The 18,375-nt window shown below is 42.4% G+C and overlaps 2 protein-coding genes across 3 annotated transcripts in view; both read left to right on the forward strand.

Moving 5' to 3' along the window:
- The window catches only part of LOC131693013 (neuropeptide CCHamide-1 receptor), a 202,008-nt gene that overhangs the window by 38,821 nt on the left and 144,812 nt on the right, over positions 1 to 18,375 (forward strand). The window lies entirely within an intron of this gene.
- On the forward strand, positions 881 to 13,121 carry LOC131687359 (uncharacterized). The gene is made up of 4 exons (XM_058971440.1): positions 881 to 4,497; positions 12,116 to 12,435; positions 12,639 to 12,960; positions 13,040 to 13,121. Exons 1-4 carry the CDS (start codon positions 881 to 883, stop codon positions 13,119 to 13,121), a joined length of 4,341 nt encoding a protein of 1,446 aa, XP_058827423.1.

Consider the following 18,375-nt stretch of genomic DNA (forward strand, 5'->3'; position numbering starts at 1 on the left):
TTAAGAACTTTTCAAAATTTCGTTTAGTTTCTAGTGACAATATGAAGTAATTAGAACTAAAAGCTTTATGCAGGAGCGGGTAAAGCGTAGTTGGTAAATTGATTACCTTTTACGCAGCTCATCACGGTTCGTTCATCAATCCCGCACATGTAGGGTTAGAAATTTTTCTAAAGAAATTTTCTAACCCAAAAAGAGGCGAATAACCATAAGGTTAAAACCTGTATAATCGAAATAAAAAAGCTTTATACAATAATTTTTTAAGCCCCTCCCGAAATAAACTCCTGGCTACGGGCCTGACTCGCGTGTCCGAAGAAGGTGCCGTTAGATAAGTCGTTCACCATCGAAGCCGGCCAATTCGAGCGAAGTAACGAAGATGTGAGTGACGGTGAAGTTTCGGAGGTCCCGCTGAGTAGATGCAGTCGAAGCAACTTTCAAAGGTGCGGAGATGGAAACGGGTCGGGGTGTATCGTGAGTCGTATTACAAGAGATCAGCTAGCTGCTCGCAAAGCGGTCTCTCAGAACCTTCCCAAATTTAAAGGGGAAGCAGAAGTTTGGCCGTTGTTTATCAGCAGTTTCGAGTACACGACTGCAGCTTGCGGATTCTCAAACCTCGAGAATTTGAAGCGTTTGCAGGACTGTCTACAGGGTGACGCACTTGAGGCGGTCAGGAGTCGGCTAGTGCTACCGGACTCTGTTCCGGATGTGATCAGAGATCTTCGAAATCTGTTCGGAAAACCGGAGAAGCTGCTCAGAACGTGTGAGGAACGCGCCGTCACCGAGAGCTGATCAATTGGAGACGTTCATCAGCTTCGGGATAACGGTGAAGCAGTTATGCGACCACCTTGAAGCGTCAGGACTTTGTGACCACCTAAACAATCCGATGCTGGTGCAGGAGTTAGTTGACAAGTTGCCACCGAGCTACAAACTGGATTGGGTCCGGTATAAGCGAGGGAAGGTGGACAGTCCGTTGCGAATGTTCACGAACTTCACAAATGACATCGTTTCGGATGTGTCGGAGGTGACGGAGTTCTCGACATTGTCGCTAAGCGAGCGTGAGCCTTCGCGAATGGGGAAAGGAAATTCCCGAAAGAAGGAGTTTGTACATCTCCATGACGCGGACCAGGTTTCTGATGAAATTCAAAGAGAGACAGTAACTAAGCCGTGCTGGATCTGTAAACGAACGGATCATCTCATCAGGTGCTGTGAGGAGTTTAAGCGGATGAACATTGCCGCCAGGTTGAGAGAGGTTGAGCGACAAAACCTGTGTGGTCTTTGTTTGAACAAGCACGGAAACAGCAGATGCACCTCGAAGATTCGATGCTTCATGCAAAATTGTCGTGGAGGCCATCATCCACTTTTGCATCGAGTGGAGGAATCGGTGCGGCTGCAGAAGGTAGAATGCAATGCTACCGAAAAGGCAGATAGTGCGGTTATTTTCCGTATGATGCCGGTGACGCTTTACGTGGGCAAACGACAGATCGATACTACTGCGTTCTTCGACGAAGGGTCGTCGGCTACGTTGGTAGATGATCTGGTGGCCAGGCGGCTGAAAGCAGAAGGTACTCTAGAGCCGTTGATAGTGACGTGGACGGGCAATATCAACCGCTTTGAGAACGATTCGAGGAAGGTCGAACTGATGATGTCGGCGAAGGGTTCGAAGGAGAAGTTTCCGCTGTTCAACACTCGAACGGTATCAGAGTTGGTGCTGCCGAAGCAGAACGTGCGATTCGCAGATGTGGTAAAAAAATATTCCCATCTTGCAGGCGTTCCGGTGAGAGATTACCCATCGGGAAAGCCGAGAATCCTACTCGGGCTAGACAACGTCCACTTATTTGCGCCGTTGGAGTCGCGGGTCGGTAAGCCAAACGAACCGATTGCCGTGCGGTCGAAGATTGGCTGGACAGTGTATGGTTCGGAGAACCGAAGACCGAGTGCGTACACCTACCTGAATCTGCACTCGATCGTTCCAGCAAGCAATCAAGGTCTCCATGACATGATGCGAGAGCAATACATGCTAGATGAGACAGCGATTGCGACGTTCGCTGTACCGGAGCCCGTGGAGGAGAAAAGAGCTCGAGAGATGCTTGAGACAACGACGAAGCGAGTGGGTGATCGCTTCGAAACGGGGTTGCTGTGGCGTGAGGACGCACGACGATTCCCTGACAGCTATCCGATGGCTGTACGCCGGATGAAGGCTCTGGACCGTAAGCTGAACAGGAATTCAGACTTGAAGAAAAACGTGTGCCAGCAGATCGAGGACTATCAAGTCAAACACTACGCGCACAAGGCGAGTGAAGCCGAACTGAAGGGTACGCCACAAACCGCTGTGTGGTATCTACCGCTGAACGTCGTAGTGAATCCGAAGAAGCCGAGTAAGGTGCGCTTGGTTTGGGATGCTGCAGCATCAGTGAACGGAGTCTCTCTTAACTCAGAGTTACTCAAAGGTCCGGATATGCTAGTTCCGCTTCCCAGAGTAATCTGCAATTTTCGGGAACGGCCAGTAGCATTCGGTGGTGACATTCAAGAAATGTACCATCAGATCCGGATCAGACCTGAGGATAGGCAAGCGCAACGGTTTTTGTTCCGAGCGAACAGTGAGGAAGCTCCGCAGGTGTACGTTATGGACGTTGCCACCTTTGGTTCCACGTGTTCGCCCTGCTCAGCTCAATTTGTGAAGAACTTGAATGCAGCAGATTTCTCGGAGAAGTACCCTGAAGCAGTAGAAGCCATCGTGAAGCGTCACTACGTAGATGACTACTACGACAGCGTGGATACTATCGAAGAAGCGATCCAGCGAGCCAGTGAGGTGAGGTACATCCATTCGTGTGGAGGATTTCGGATCAGAAACTGGGTGTCGAACTCTGCTAGATTTCTCGAACAAATAGGAGAAAGGAGTGTCGATTCCGCAGTGCATTTCAACTGGGACAAGAACACCGAATACGAGCGTGTGCTAGGCGTCGTTTGGGACCCGGTTGGAGACGAGTTCCGTTTTGCGACCGAATGGAAAGCAGAGTACAACAAGGTTTTCCTAGAGGAAAAACGCCCGACGAAAAGAATTGTTCTGAGCATTGTGATGGCGCAATTCGATCCAGCAGGATTTCTTGCTCCAGTTACAATTCTCGGGAAAATGCTGGTTCAGGATCTGTGGCGGACAGGCTGCGACTGGGATGACGCAATCGATGAGCTGTCGTTCAGGAAGTGGTTGCGGTGGACCAACATTCTCGCAGACGTGCCAGTGTTTAAGCTACCTCGAAGCTATTTCGGAACTGCGAGATCAGATGAGGTCGAAGAAGTCCAGCTTCACATCTTTGCTGATGCCAGCGAGACGGCGTACGGATGTGTGGCATACTTCCGTGCAATCGTACGGGGTAAGGTGGTGTGTTCGCTAGTGATGAGTCGAGCGAAGGTAGCACCGTTGAAGCAGCTGTCGATTCCGCGGCTAGAACTCCTGGCAGCGGTTCTTGCGGCAAGGCTGGCACGAACGATCGAGCAGAATCACAACTTCACGATCAGTAGAGTGGTGTTCTGGATTGACGCAGAAGTGGTGCTGTCCTGGATTCGGTCGGATCAGCGCCGCTACAAGCAATTTGTTGGTTTTCGCATTGGCGAAATTCTTAGTTTGACTAAACTGACAGATTGGCGATGGGTTCCGACGAGATTGAACGTGGCGGATCTGGTAACCAAATGGGGTAAAGGTCTGGAGATACACCCCAACAGCCCGTGGGTACGTGGGCAACAATTTTTGTACGACAGTGTGGAAAAGTGGCCGAAGAGAGAATTACCTCCAGCTAACACTACGGAGGAGCTTCGGGTTCACTTGATGCTGCACGACGTGCAAGTTGCACAGGCTATCGTGGACGCCAATCGCTTTTCTAAGTGGACAGTGCTGGTGAGGACGATGGCGTGCGTAATCCGGTTCGTGTCGAACTGTAGACGAAAGAGCAAAAAACTGCCGATTGAGACGCTAAAAGCAACGAGCAGACAGAGCAGAGTACTACAACCGACGGCAGCTGCGTCAGTACGTGTGGCGCTACAGCAAAGTGAGCACGAGAAGGCGGAACTATGGCTGATGAAGATGGCACAGGCGGAGTGTTTCATCGATGAGTTGAAGGTACTGGTCAGGAATAAGGATCGGCCGGTGAGCCAATGGCTGTCGATCGAGAAGTCCAGTGCACTCTACAAACTTACTCCGCTGATTGACGAAAACGGGCTGATTCGAATGGAGGGGAGAGCAGAGAAAGCAGAGTTGCTGTCATTCGATCTACGTTTTCCAACGATCCTGCCACATCAGCATAAAATCACGCAGCTGATTGTTCAGCATTACCACGAGAAGAGCGGTCACGGATATCGACAGGCGGTGAAGAACGAGCTGAAGCAGTTGTTCTACATTCCGCAGCTTGACGCAGTAGTCCGGAAGGTGTCGTCGTCTTGCGTATGGTGTAAGGTCCATCGAAGTCGGCCTCGAGTTCCACGAATGGCTCCGCTACCAGTGCAGCGGTTAACACCGAATCTTCGTCCCTTTAGTTGTTCATCCATTCATTTTATTCATTTGATCCATTTCATTCATTTGATTCATTGTATTCACTGGATGAATTAAATCAATTTGATTCATTTGATTCATTTGATTAATTTGATTCATTTGATTAATTTGATTTATTTGATTTATTTGATTAATTTGATTCATTTGATTCATTTGAGTCATTTTATTCATTTGATTCATATCTTTAATTTTATGCATGTCATGCTCAGTCATTCCTTTTACTTCATTCAATTTGTTAGTATGAGTCAATTTATTCTATTAATCTTATAACTATTTCTAAATATAATCTTAATTTTTATTTAATAACCATCTAATTTGATTCGTGTATTTTATAATTTTAATTTACATTAATTTTTCTACTCATTTTAAGAATTTAAAAACCCATTATTTCATTTTTTGCTTTACTTTCTATTTCGTTTGTTTTGTTGATTTTCTATAATTTATTCAGTTTTTTCGAGATTTTATTCGTACACGACTAGAAACTGTTTTCATCCCACCTCTAGTTGGGTGCCTACTTCTCATGAGTTCTGAACACTAATCCAATAGTGATATGTGTAAGAAATGTCCCATCTCACTGCTAGGTGGATTAAATCGGTTTATTCCTGTAACTACACAGAAAAAATATTTTGCTTTTTTAAATTTATTTTCATGCACATATTTGGAGCATGAATATAAATGTAAAATTAAGTTCCACCACAAACACACACTACTTGTCGTGCTTTCTTCAGCGAATTTCATTATAATTTTACACGTTTATTGAAAATTGCAGCTTCATTAAACGGGATACCACTTAAATGTATTTTTAATCCAATATTGCTCTAAACTAAATGACATGTAATATTACACGAACCAAACTGTAAAATCATATGCTTTTTGATGCGCCCATTGAGTGCATCGAATTCAACTTAATTTTCAGTCAAATTTCTGATTCAAGCTTTGTATATTTACATTCGTATTGATTTACATGTCGTTTAAATTTCATTATTTTTTGGTGTTTGAAATTCACTTGATACCAAACCGTTATTAGAATTGGTGAATTATTTGGTATACATGTAAATTAAATGTAAAAATGTGTAAAGTTATTGGGAGACATGGATTGTTGAAATATCGAACCTGCGTCATGTTTAAATGCATGCTTAAAACATACATTTTTAGAGTCTTTTATTTACGTCTGACACCATAATCAGGCTCAAGACGCACTATTTTGGTCTTGCTCGACGAAAACCTTTTCTGATGTATGTTGCCCATGAAATTTGATCTCGAGACCATGTTGTTCTTTTTATCGAATTCTTCTGGTAATACTTTTGATTTTTACACCCAAGTCTGCCCTTCAAGCCGTATTGAAATATCCAGTGTCAAATTCTTTGTAATGACAAGTAGGGGAACTGTGTCTAAGGCAGACACTGCGGGCAAAATTGACAAATTGCGTTTCTCATAAAATGAAAAAATCAGTTGAATGTTCAAATAACTATATAATATCTAAAACGCGAATTACCAGATATTTAAGCAAAACAATTTTTTCTCGAGAGCTCGCTAATAGATATATTTGTTTGGCACCAGAAAATAATGATTTAAACCTGTAAGCTTTTAATCTCAGATAATATTTTTAGGTTGACAATATACAAATCAAACTAAGTTGGTGTACGTAAGACCGCGCATCACTCAAGAACGGCATGATCGATTTTGTAATTTATTCTTTATTTTGTTGATGCTCGAAATTATTTCAGTCAAGAATACTTTTTTCGGCAGGACGAAGTTTGCCTGGTCAAGTAGAGGTTAATAACTTCCTCGCCGATGTTACTTTTAGTTGGTTTTGGGGTGCTAGATGCTTTTTTGCGATTGTCATACAGTGAAGACCCGATTTTATCAGCACCCGATTTTATCTACCCCCGATTTTATCAGCTTCACCCATACAGAAACAAATATTGTTAAAAGTAACAGTGTTCCGCTCTTAGCAAAAAACAACCAACACCTACTATTAGGTACTAGACAAACAAATATTTCAATTTACTGAGAACGATATAGCCGGGACGACAGTTTTGTTTTCGTGTCATTTTCACGCAATATCATTTTAATTGGCCCTTTTCATTTTCATGCGAAGAATTCGTTCCGTATTAAAACACCGTTGCAACTAAAATGGTGACTGGTTGAAACTATAAGTTCAATAACTTCGATTTCAGATGTCTTCGATGTCTTCAGTATATGGCAGACTTTTAGTCTGTGTTTTGTTCGTTTTGGAATAATCAGATCACGGAGGAGAAAAAAGGAATCAGCAAATTTAAATCACCTCAAGAGCATCTCTTCTATCTTTTCTATGCACTCAGAACGATTGCTTTCGGAATTGCGCTCTGATCCTCTGAATTCGGCTTTAATAAACGATCTAGTAGAAGAATTGCCTAGAAAAATCTGTCTAATGATATAAAAAGTTTCAATTTCATAAAAAATAGGCATCAATTTTTTGATTCCAAGTTGTATGATAGGGGCACCCACCAGACAATGTTTGCGAATCTCAACGGTGAAAATTGTTACTTGTAAATTAATAATGAAAATCAAATTCAAAAGCAATAATTGAGCGATGTACTATATCCTTTTTGTATCAGATAACATATTGTCTATTGCCTTAATTTTGGAAATATTTTCATTAAGAACTTTTCAAAATTACATTCAGTTTCCAGTAACTATCTCAAGTCACCAGAATAACCACATTTATGCAGCAAGTTTGAAGCCCCTCCCGAAACAAAATCCTGGATACGGGCCTACCCAACCCCGCACATAGGGTTAGAAATTTTTCTAAAGATATTTCTCAAACACGAAAATGAAGCGAATAACAGTAGGTTTAAAGCCTCTCCTCTAGAATCAAAAAAAAATACTGCATTGTGGACTAGAGAGAGAATCCACATATTTTTCATAAAAAATTGTATAGTACCGGAAATACCGGTACTGGCTTCTGTTCAGTACCGGTATTACGGTACCAAAAATGGGTCGGTGTTCCCGGGATTTTCAGTACCGGTAGTACCACTACCATAACCCTAATATATAATCAAGTGTTCCTATAAGGCTCAATTATTTTTCAATTTACGCGTTGATTAATGATCCCCATTCCTACCGTATCCAGTACATCCTTGCGCTATAAGACGAACTGCGAGTGAAAAGTGGAATTTATCGATTATGAACGCTTAGGCCGAACCCACTTCGTAAAACAAAACCATCACGCTTTTGTTGCTCCGGTGTAAAAGTATTATGTTACTAGTTATAGGCGAGAGTGGTCCTCTACAAAGTGCTCTTTTGTTCTGTAATCCTGATGAATATATACTAATCTAACTAATTGTTGATTATGTAAACCATACCCACAATGCAAACGAACATATAATATATACCCATATTTTTTAATTTCCAAGAACTATAGCAAAAGGTTCAGATTATCCTGCTTTTCCCTCGGCTTGACCACATAAAAAACTTTCTTCTGACAGAATTCATGCTTTTTCATGCTCTGAGCAAGAAAGAGATGCTCCAGTTTACTCATCCTTTAATACGCTGATGAATGTTACAACGGATAAGGTCGAATATGCGACACTACACATAGTATTTCCCTAATAAGACCGACTTGCTCACACAACCCATCGTCAAAATAAATTCATTTTTTTTTGTATTTAATAGTTTCTTCTATTGGCAACAACCATATGAATCAAATTTTAGTCTTGTTTTTATGCAGCATCTCCTCAACTAGGGGAGCAATAGTGCATTGGTATTAACGCTGTAGAAGCATTTTTCCAAAGGTTAACTTGAGGCATCATTCTATCTTATAGTCCCGGAATATTTGCACACTTAAGGACACCCGCGCTCGTGTGTTGGAACAGACAAATATGTATATGAAATCGAATAAAAGTGGTACAAAAACTTTACTGAAACTACTGATAAAGTCATCCACTTGTTTTTTGAGTCGGAATAACTTTGATTAATTTTGATAATTTCATGGCTCTACCTCAAAAGCGGTAGCTTTCAAATTTGTTCGAGCGTACTGAAAATACAGTAAATCGTCATACCGCACACTCATATCCCCAAATTATTTCGGGCATCAACAGCGCTCCAATGTAATCGCATCGTACACTCACTTCACCGAATGCCTGAAATTCCTCTATTTTTAATCATGTAACCCAAACCAACGCTTGAACTCGATTGGTTGAATTTGACGAAGGTCTAGTGGTCAAGTGCCCCTTGAATGACTACCACAACCTACACAATTTGGAGTAGGTGAATGATTTGCGTATTCTCGAGCTTTGCTATTCGATAGCTTGAGATTTAGGGCTGTGGAAAGCGATCCGGTTGTTCTCAACTCATGTTTTGGGGGAAAAAACATTAAATCAAACGGATAAACATGGAATGATGTCGATGACATTGCCTCTTCGGACAAGGCAAAAAAAGAATACAAAATACCAAAGTAAGCCAACGAGTGCGGCACGGTAACCAAAATATTTGTTGGTACTTCATGATGCTGTCAGAAATATAGTAATTTGCAGATCAGATAGCAAAGCGCATGAAATGCGGGTGAAAATAATTTCCCAAAAAAAGACTTAGGTCGATGCACTAACATGACAGGTAGAAGCTGGTTTATTATTGAAGCTGGAAAATGCAGCTCGTAAATTTAATCGATTTTAGTTTCTAATCGGATTGTTGGCGGATAATAATGACAGGTCAGGTACCTGGATAAAGCCCCAACAAATAACACTATATAATCAACATAACAATGAAGACCGAATGATATGAACAATTGTTTCAGGGGAAAAGCAACACTGAATGATAAATAAGAGTGCATTAAATGATGTGGAAAAGTCACAAAAGAATGAAGCGTAAGGATGAGACGAAGACATTTCAAATGCAAATTGGACAAAAATAAAATACATGAGAGGAAAATTTGTTGACAAGCGGCCAAAAAGGAAGTTATCTAACGACTTCTTGATTCATCACAGCTTCAGACGTGTTCCTGTTGTTATCCATTTGAACCTGTAAATTAGAACAGCGTCTGGCAACTAAACTCCAACGAATCTGTAATTTGCTCCCATTCAAACATCTATAATTACTTTAGTCATAAAAGAAATGTGCTTGTGCACTAACGTTCTTAACTGACACCTTATAACACAATTCCCATTGCACTTCAAAATAAATAGGATATGCTAGTTTTGAAAGCTTTGCTATTTCCCGAGACTTTTTCGATCATAAGCGGTGGAAACAACAAACAGTAAAAAAGCAACAAACAGAAAAAGTAGGCGTGCAGCATACTTTGGATCGATGGTAATTTGCTGTATTTTGCCAACATACATTTTGATAGGAGGGAATAGCGTGCACCACGAATTTGTGCTTGCATAATTCACATCTGTTATGGATACAACTAACTTTGTTCGCTTAATTTAGTTGGTTTGGATCACTGGACATTTTCTAGCTTGGCAGGAGCTCAAAACGTCTGGACCAGACGTGTCGTTTAAATGTATAGCTAGTTTTGGTGCGAGGTCGAAGCACTCTAAACAGAGATAGAACTCAGCACATTTGATTATTCACTTATGTTATTCTATAGAATTTGTAAGAAGAAATTTGTTCAAATTGTATTCGTTACCGTTACCATTAAAAAATTTGGACTGTGAAACCTTATGCTTCGTGCATAAATACAATTAATGTGAAGCCTTCTTGATTTCTTCAGAATCTACCATCTTTCACCAAAAATTTCTTTTACCAAAAATCACTGAGATTATTAAGGGTTTTAGCGGAAGCTGGACAGTTACATGATATACACACAAAAAATAATGAAATTTAAACGACATGTAAATCAATACGAATGTAAACATACAAAGATTGAATCAAAACTTTGATTGAAAATTACGTTAAAATCAATGCACTCAATTGGAGCATCAAAAAGCATACAATTTTACACTTTCATTCGTGTAATATTACATATCATTCATATTACAGCAATAAACGTGTAAAAATACAATGAAGTCCATTGGTTTTCCGTTTGAAGGAACTATTATTTTCAATCCACATGTAGAATTATAATAAAATTCATTGAAGAAAGCACGACAAGTCGTGTGGATTTTTGGTGGAACTTAATTTTACATTCATTTTCATGCTCCAAATATGTCCATGAAAATAAACTTAAAATTACAAAATACTTTTTTCTGTGTATGTCGTAATGATTCCTCCATTTGATAGTATTTCAAACAGGCTCCGTTTTGAGCCTTTTCCAACAATCAGATGTACGCTGGGAGACCAATAATTTGTTAAGAGGTCAGTTGTCTTTAGTTATGGTCATGGCTGTCGAGAGACCTACCAGGCATCAGGGCAAAAGTTCTTTCGAGCATTTCAAGACACATAATAATTTGGTTCATGACTAGAAGTTTTGAATAAATTTTCAAAACAGCACGCAATTGATTTCTGGGTAATTTTGTATTTTAGGTGCTTCTTCCCTTGTAAGCGGAAAACATATTTTTCTTTTAGAAATATGCTAGATTAGTGTTGTATACTTATAAAAGTAAACGATAAGTGAAAATTTTAATAATTCAATAATAGGCTTGAAAAATAAGTTGAGTACTAACCTTGTTCATAGGGTTATTGTGCTCCCGAAAGTATGGTTTCGGACGAATCTAGCTTAATGCGGTTATGCCGCATAGCCGAGAACAATGACGAGGTGGCCGCGTACTCGTCATCGGAAACGTAAGCAAACCTCTGAGCCACTCGTATGCCCGGTATACTCAATCATATGGGTATAGCTAGCAGTGGGTCGTTGGGGCACCAGTGAACCGGAAGCTACGCTCCACCCGGAATCGCTGGATGGACCTCTGCACCTACTGGCAGGCCCGTTGAGTAGGCTAGGTCCACCGCTGGGAACTAGATCGAGTAGATCGGGACGAAGCGGGGAGCTAAATGGCTCACGGAAACGAATATCGGGAGAAATCTACCGCTCGGTTTCGAGAGAACCTCTCTCGCCGGGAAATTCTCCGTCGGAGTAGACTAGGTCCATTGTTGGGGACTAGACCGTGTAGTTTGCGAACAAATAAGGGTGGGAGCTGAATGGCTTATCGGGGAAGTGGAGCAAAACGGGACGAGAGGGGAACCAAAGGGCTTAAAGGAGTTGCGGTGCTAAATGGCACCGGACAGGGAGTGAAAGGGCTCAAGAAGTTGTGAAGCTAAAACCAAAAAATCGGTATCGGGAGAGCTTTCTTCGCCGAGGAACTCTCCGTCGGCGTAAGCTAGATTCACCGCTGGGGACTAGACTGAGTAGACCGCGACGAGACACCACCAGTCGCGGGTCGTCGGTGCACCAACGACCCAGACGCCCTGCTCCACCGGAATTACCGAACTGACCTCGACAACTGGCTGGTTGGCTCGATTTCGGGAGAACTTAGTTATCGGTTCTCTTTCGCACCGAACGGACGTATTTATCCGATTGCGCTGATAGAAGGGCGAACCGTAGAAAAATTAAATTGATTTATTTTCCAGAAATATCTGTGCCGCGTCGCGCATTCAGTGTCCGCGATGAGGCGAGAAAACACTATTAAAATAGACTATTCGAGCTTTCCCGTCAAGCCCTCATTTGAAAAAGTGCAGTGCTGGGCCTGAAAAAGGAAGTACAGTGCTGGGTCTGAAAAAGGAAGATGTCAAGAGACTACAGTGCCACCGAGGTGGAGCGTGCGCTTTCGTTAAGGTCAGTGATCTGGCGCTAGAACAGAAAGTGGTGGACGAACACGACGAGAAACACGATGTGGAGTTAGATGGGAAGAAGCACAAACTTCGAATAACCATGGAAGATGGGAGTGTTGAAGTGAAAGTGTTTGACCTCCCCGAAGATGTGAGCGAAGAGAAGATTGCTGATTTTTTGAGCACCTACGGTGATGTGCTAACGATTCGTGAGTTGACATGGGGTGAAAGTTTCGAGTTCGGTGGAATACCACTCGGCATCTGGTCGGCCCGAATGATCATAAAACGGAACATCGACTCGTAGGGCACTATCGATGGAGAGCAAGCGTTCGTTGTGTACAAAGGGCAGCTGCAATCCTGCCGACACTGTAAAGAACAATCACACACAGGCATATTTTGTGTCCAAAACAAGAAACTGCTGGTTCAAAAGAGCTACGCAAACGTGGCAAAACAAAACGTGCCACAACCGCAACCAAAAAGTTCGACTGGCAAAAGTCAGTTAACAAGCGACTGGCCGTACCAAGCTTATCGGCACCACCACCTCTAATACTAAAGACATTCCCAGAACTGCCTAAGGCAGCCGGTATGACAGCGCACAGTAGCAGCCGGCCTGCAGAGATTGTATCATCGCTAGAATCGCAACAAATGCAAAGACCGACGTCATCGCAACGAGCACCACCGCGAACTGACGAACCACTTAACGCCAGGACTTTTGCAGCTGAGCTGTTTAAAAGGCCTACTAATTACCACACGCGCGCAAAGCAAGAGTAGCAATGGAAACGAAACAGACGAGTCCTACACATCTACAAACAGCCGACGAACGCGAAACCGACAGCCGGGCAAAAAGCCATGTCGGGATAGCGAAGACGATGAAATGGAGCATGAGCAACTCTAATGGCAACCTGCAACGTCGCTTCCATCAACATTGGTACGATAACAAATCCCACGAAAATAAACGCTCTCCGAACCTTCATCAGTAGCCAAAGTCTCGATATCGTTTGTCTGCAGGAAGTGGAAAACAAACAGCTCTCATTGCCTGGCTTCGGCGTTCTCTGCAATGTAGACCACATGAGAAGAGGCACCGCTATTGCTCTGAAGGAACACATTCCAGTCTCTCACGTCGAACGGAGTTTAGACTCATCGCATTGAGAGTGCAATACACGACAATCTGCAATGTTTACGCTCCCTCCGGTTCCTCACAACGCACCGCGCGGGAGGATTTCTTCAATGGAACATTGGCATATTATCTCCGACACCGCGCACAGCATGTACTGCTAGCGGGTGACTTCAATTGTGTACTAAGAACGTGCGATTCTAGCAGCCCTAATGCTAGTCCCGCACTCAGAACAACCGTACAACAACTACAGCTACACGATGTCTGGGAAAAGTTATGCCCACGAGATGAGGGATTCACATAGAAAGGCAAGATCTCGACTCGATCGCATATATGTCAGTAGTGGACTTCGAGAAAACCTACGAACAGCAAACACGCACGTCTGCTCATTCACCGACCATAAAGCACTAACACTCCGACGCTGCCTTCCTTCCCTTGGTCTTTCCGGCCCCACCTCTTGACCGACGAGAATGTTGCCGAATTACAATTTAAATGGCAATACCGGACTAGACAACGCAGAAACTACCGCTTCTGGATGCAATGGTGGTTTGAATACGCTAAGCCAAAAATAAAATCCTTTTTCAAATGGAAATGTCGAGAAGTTTTCGAGGAATTTCATAGCGAACACCAACGTTTATACTGCGAGCTACGGTTAGCGTAAAACGGGTACTACCAACATCCAGAAATGCTACCCACCATCAACCGACTGAAAAGTGAAACGCTGGCGCTTCAACGGAACTTCTCGCACACGTTTATGAGGATAAATTAAACTTACGTGGCGGGCGAACCAATATCGATATTTCAGCTGGGAGAGAGGCGAAGGAAAAAACCGTTATCACACAGATACACACAGAGCATGACGAAATCATCCGAGAGCCACATGCAATCGAAGCGCATATAACCGACTACTTCTCGAGTCTCTACTCTGAAGAAGCAAATGAACGAATAGAAAATAATTTTCTCTCAGAGAGAGTCGTCCTACCAAACGACCCACTGAACGAGGCTTGCATGAGCGAGATCACCACAGCAGAAATGCTAGCTGCAATACGAGATAGCGCACCCAGAAAATCTGCCGGCTATGATGGGATCCCAAGGAATAAATTTAGTGCTGAATGAAGCACTCAGCGGCAATCTACCCGCTGCTTTCGTAGAAGGCATTATCGTGTTAGTTAAAAAGAGAGGAGGAGATAACACAGCCCGATCGTATCGCCCGATATCGCTTCTCAACAGTGACTACAAACTGTTCTCCCGTATATTAAAAACACGATCAGACCTGGTGATGAAGGCCCACCATATTCTGAGCGAAGGACTGAAATATTCGAACTCAGAGCGAAATATTTTTCTTGCCACTCTCGCTCTCAAAGATCGAATTGCTGATTTGCGCCACGGTCGTCGCGCCGGTAAACTTATCAGCTTCGATCTGGACCACGCTTTCAATAGAGTAAGACACTTTTCCTCTTCGCAACCATGCGCTCGCTTGGCATCAATGAGGATCTCATTCAGATTTTATCGGAGATCGCCAGTCGAGCCACATCGCGGCTGCTTATTAATGGCCATCTGTCGCGCTCATTCGAAATACAACGCTCAGTTAGACAAGGAGATCCGATTTCAATGCACTTAATCGTGTTGCAGTTGCACCCATTGATAAGCAGGCTTGAAGTAATATGCAGTTACGATTTGCTGGTAGCATATGCAGACGACAATAGCGTGATCGTGACATCGAACGAACCAATCGAGGCGATTAGAGGGCTGTTCGCTCGCTTTGAAATAGCTGCCGGTGCCAAACTAAATGAGCCAAAGTCGATTGCCGTTGACGTTGGAGTGTGGAAAGGCAATAATATTAACAACACGTGGATACAATCAACCAATGCTGTTAAAATCCTGGGTGTTGTATTCACAAACTCGATACGGCAGATGACGACGACAAATTGGGATGCAATTCTAGGGAAATTCAGACAACAAATGTGGCTGCCTCTTCAGTTGACACTGTAACAAAAAATTATCATGTTGAATACGTTCAGCACTTCCAGGATATGGTACATGTCATCGACACTGCCACCACTTGCAGTACACATAGCAAAAATGACATCCCTGATGGGCACATTTCTCTGGAGAGGAATGGTCGCTCGCGTCCCAATTGTGAAGCTGGCGCGCAGTAGAGACGAAAGAGGTTTGAAGCTGCAAATACCACCGCTGAAATGCAAATCACTTGCAATAAATCGACATTTACGAGAGATCGGATCCCTTCCTTACTACAGATCCCTACTTTATCATGCAAATCGTCGCCCAGTAATACCTGCAGATCTTCCCGACATTAAAATAATCCTTTCTAATTTAGCTCAAATTCCCAGCAAATCCAACAAAACCCCTCCACCGATAAAATCCACCAACACTTTATCGAACAAACGGACATGTCAAGAGTGGAACGACGAATTACCGAAAACGACTGGCCACAAACGTGGCGAAATATAGCAGCAAAAAAGTTTCCTCAGCGCAAAGATCGAACTTGGTGAACGAGAAGATCGAGCACCACAAGCTGATGTTCGTGATATATCGTACTACAGATGGAAACTGCACATACTGTCGCAACCAAACGGAGGAGACTCTCAGTCACAAGTTTAGTACTTCGTCGCTGTTGTGCTATCTTATGACAAGCGCCATTTTGCACATTTCGAGAAAAACGATTTTTAAAGTTTGATATTGAATATCATGAAACTTCTAAATGGTAGAAACAATTCAGAGAAGACAAGTGATGCTTCTATCTATTCTGTACTAATCTCTCAAATATTACGAAGATCGGTTGACTATGTTGCGAGTTTTCACTAAAAATGTAAACAAAAGTCGCTCTCACACGTATCATAGGTGTGTATTGATGAAAAAATTTGTATGACGTGTCATAATCGTACATGGAAAATTTTCCAAAGAAAAAAATCACCAATCATGAACTTTTATTCATATCTTTGGCATCATTTGGTCTATAAACAATCGGTCAGATGCATTTTGAAGGAAATGAGTCAGGGAATCTAGAAAAAATAGTTATTTTCAGTTACAGTGTTGCCAAATAGGCAATATTTCCAGTTTAAAGCTAAAAATGCGTTTTTCTCCCAATACACGTATTTTTCTTTTGAAAATTATTATGCCATTGTGCTCCTACGACATTTTTACACATAAAAGCAACTAAAATTTTATTATAACTTGAGCCAATCCCAAGATATAATGATTTGAAGCAAAAAACTCACAATTTCTTATCACTTTTCTCGCTATATTTCAGTAACCAAGCAAAATTTCAAAATTCTGGAAACGCCACCTTGTAGAGATTTGTTAGACGAGTAATGTGGCATATCTAACTCAGTTTACCCCAAAATGGCGTTTGTCATAAGATAGCACAACAGCGACGACTTGTGCTTGTGTGATGCCGGCGTGGACGGTTCTACAACAGAGGTTAACAGGTGTCGCAAACGGATGGAGGCGTATGTCGTTCGAGGATCTAGTAAGACCATCACTAAGAGGGCTAGTAAAAGCAAAAAGGGTAGAAATTCTGATTTTTTTTATTAATTACATCTGCTATGTTAGCGCAAGTAACAACGGAATTAATGTAGCTGAAATGAATTATTACCTCGATGTAGAAATGTAATTTATAATAAGACTAAATTGTAGTAACTATCATTACAAAAAAAAACTTCTCTCGTCGGACAATTCTCCGTCAAGGTAGGCTAGGTCCATCATCGAGGACTAGATCGAGTAGTTCGCGAACAAGTCGGGAGCTCAACGAGTAAGTGGTACTGAATAGCACGAGAAGGGAGTTGCGGTGCTGAATGGCACAAGAGCCGAAGGGCTCGGCAAATTAGACAATCTGAAGTTACCGCCCAGATTGTCCTCGTAGGGAAAGAGTACTAAGTCTCCACTCACAACTAGCTTTCCGGCTGCCGTGGTCTGTATGGATGGTGGTGAACTAGTGTTGTGTCGAGGAGTGGTGTTGTAACCCTACTGAAGAAGCTAACTACTAAGTAGTTGAAATAAAGGGCGAGCATGCACATAAAAACCCCTCCCCGAAGCAAGGCCGTAAGGTAGTGCCGTGGATGAATCGGGTTCTGGTTTTTTAGCGGGTCGGGTGCTAGCAAGCCCAAACCCCTTCACTGAGTTCGGTTTTTGTACATTTTTTCCTACATTCTCAGTGCTTTTCAGACATTTTTTTTTCTCTTGATATCATACAGGAATACTTCAGTTTCTTTAACAAATATTGCCGCTTACCTTGCCGGATGTTAGGTTACCGGAAACTCCGGTGTCCGGTTGCGGAGTGTGGCATAATGAAACCACCTCGACGAAATAAAACTGATGGAGGAGCAAACATAATGAGGACCATTTGTGTATATTTTGAGAAAGTGATTTATTGACAGAAAGGACTTTGTATATGCAGCGTTTAATAAAATGTTCACGGATTAATCCTCAATATCTGTTTGGCGGTGCCCTAGGAAGCAAGCGCAGAAGCTCTGCTTTGTAGATGAGAAAATGAGAACTTGTGAACCCAACCTAACTCTGTCGTAACTGTCAATGAATTTCCTCGATTAAAATCGCACAGATTTAGATTGTAATCTAATAGGTCTAGGAGGTTGATAACAGTCTATTACCTTTCCCTGTCTTAATCCAGCCTAGAGGCCGAGTGACATCCGGCGAGTTGAAGTATCTCAGCCAAGAAGTGATCCTGGCAGGACTAAAATATGCCAGTTGCGTACGGAGTGTCGTAGGTCTTACCCTTACTGTGTTAAGCGAATCTCTGACACATTGGACGTTTGTTTCTTCGCAAATCGTGGGATTCAAATAGTGGTCATGTCCCTAATACCCATTTCGATGTTCGCTATAGGCGATTATAAGCCAACATGTTTAGTATCTTCTAGCTGCTATACAACAAATGCTGATGATGAAATGTGTAGTGCTGTCATCGAGTTTGGTTAGTTTTTTTTATTTTCATTATAGAGGTTTTACCCTTGGGGTCATTCGCCTCTTTTTCGCGTTAGAGAAATCTCATTAGAAAAAT

Source organism: Topomyia yanbarensis, chromosome 3 (assembly GCF_030247195.1).
Source record: "Topomyia yanbarensis strain Yona2022 chromosome 3, ASM3024719v1, whole genome shotgun sequence".
Classification (NCBI taxonomy): domain Eukaryota; kingdom Metazoa; phylum Arthropoda; class Insecta; order Diptera; family Culicidae; genus Topomyia; species Topomyia yanbarensis.

Excerpts from the sequence above, each read along its gene's own strand:
- LOC131687359 (XM_058971440.1), top strand. The coding sequence starts at position 881 with ATGCTGGTGCAGGAGTTAGTTGACAAGTTGCCACCGAGCTACAAACTG. Across the intron at positions 4,498-12,115 it reads GCTCCGCTACCAGTGCAGCG|CCCTCATTTGAAAAAGTGCA; the intron begins GTTAACACCGAA and ends TTTCCCGTCAAG. Across the intron at positions 12,436-12,638 it reads CGGTGATGTGCTAACGATTC|AAACTGCTGGTTCAAAAGAG; the intron begins GTGAGTTGACAT and ends GTCCAAAACAAG.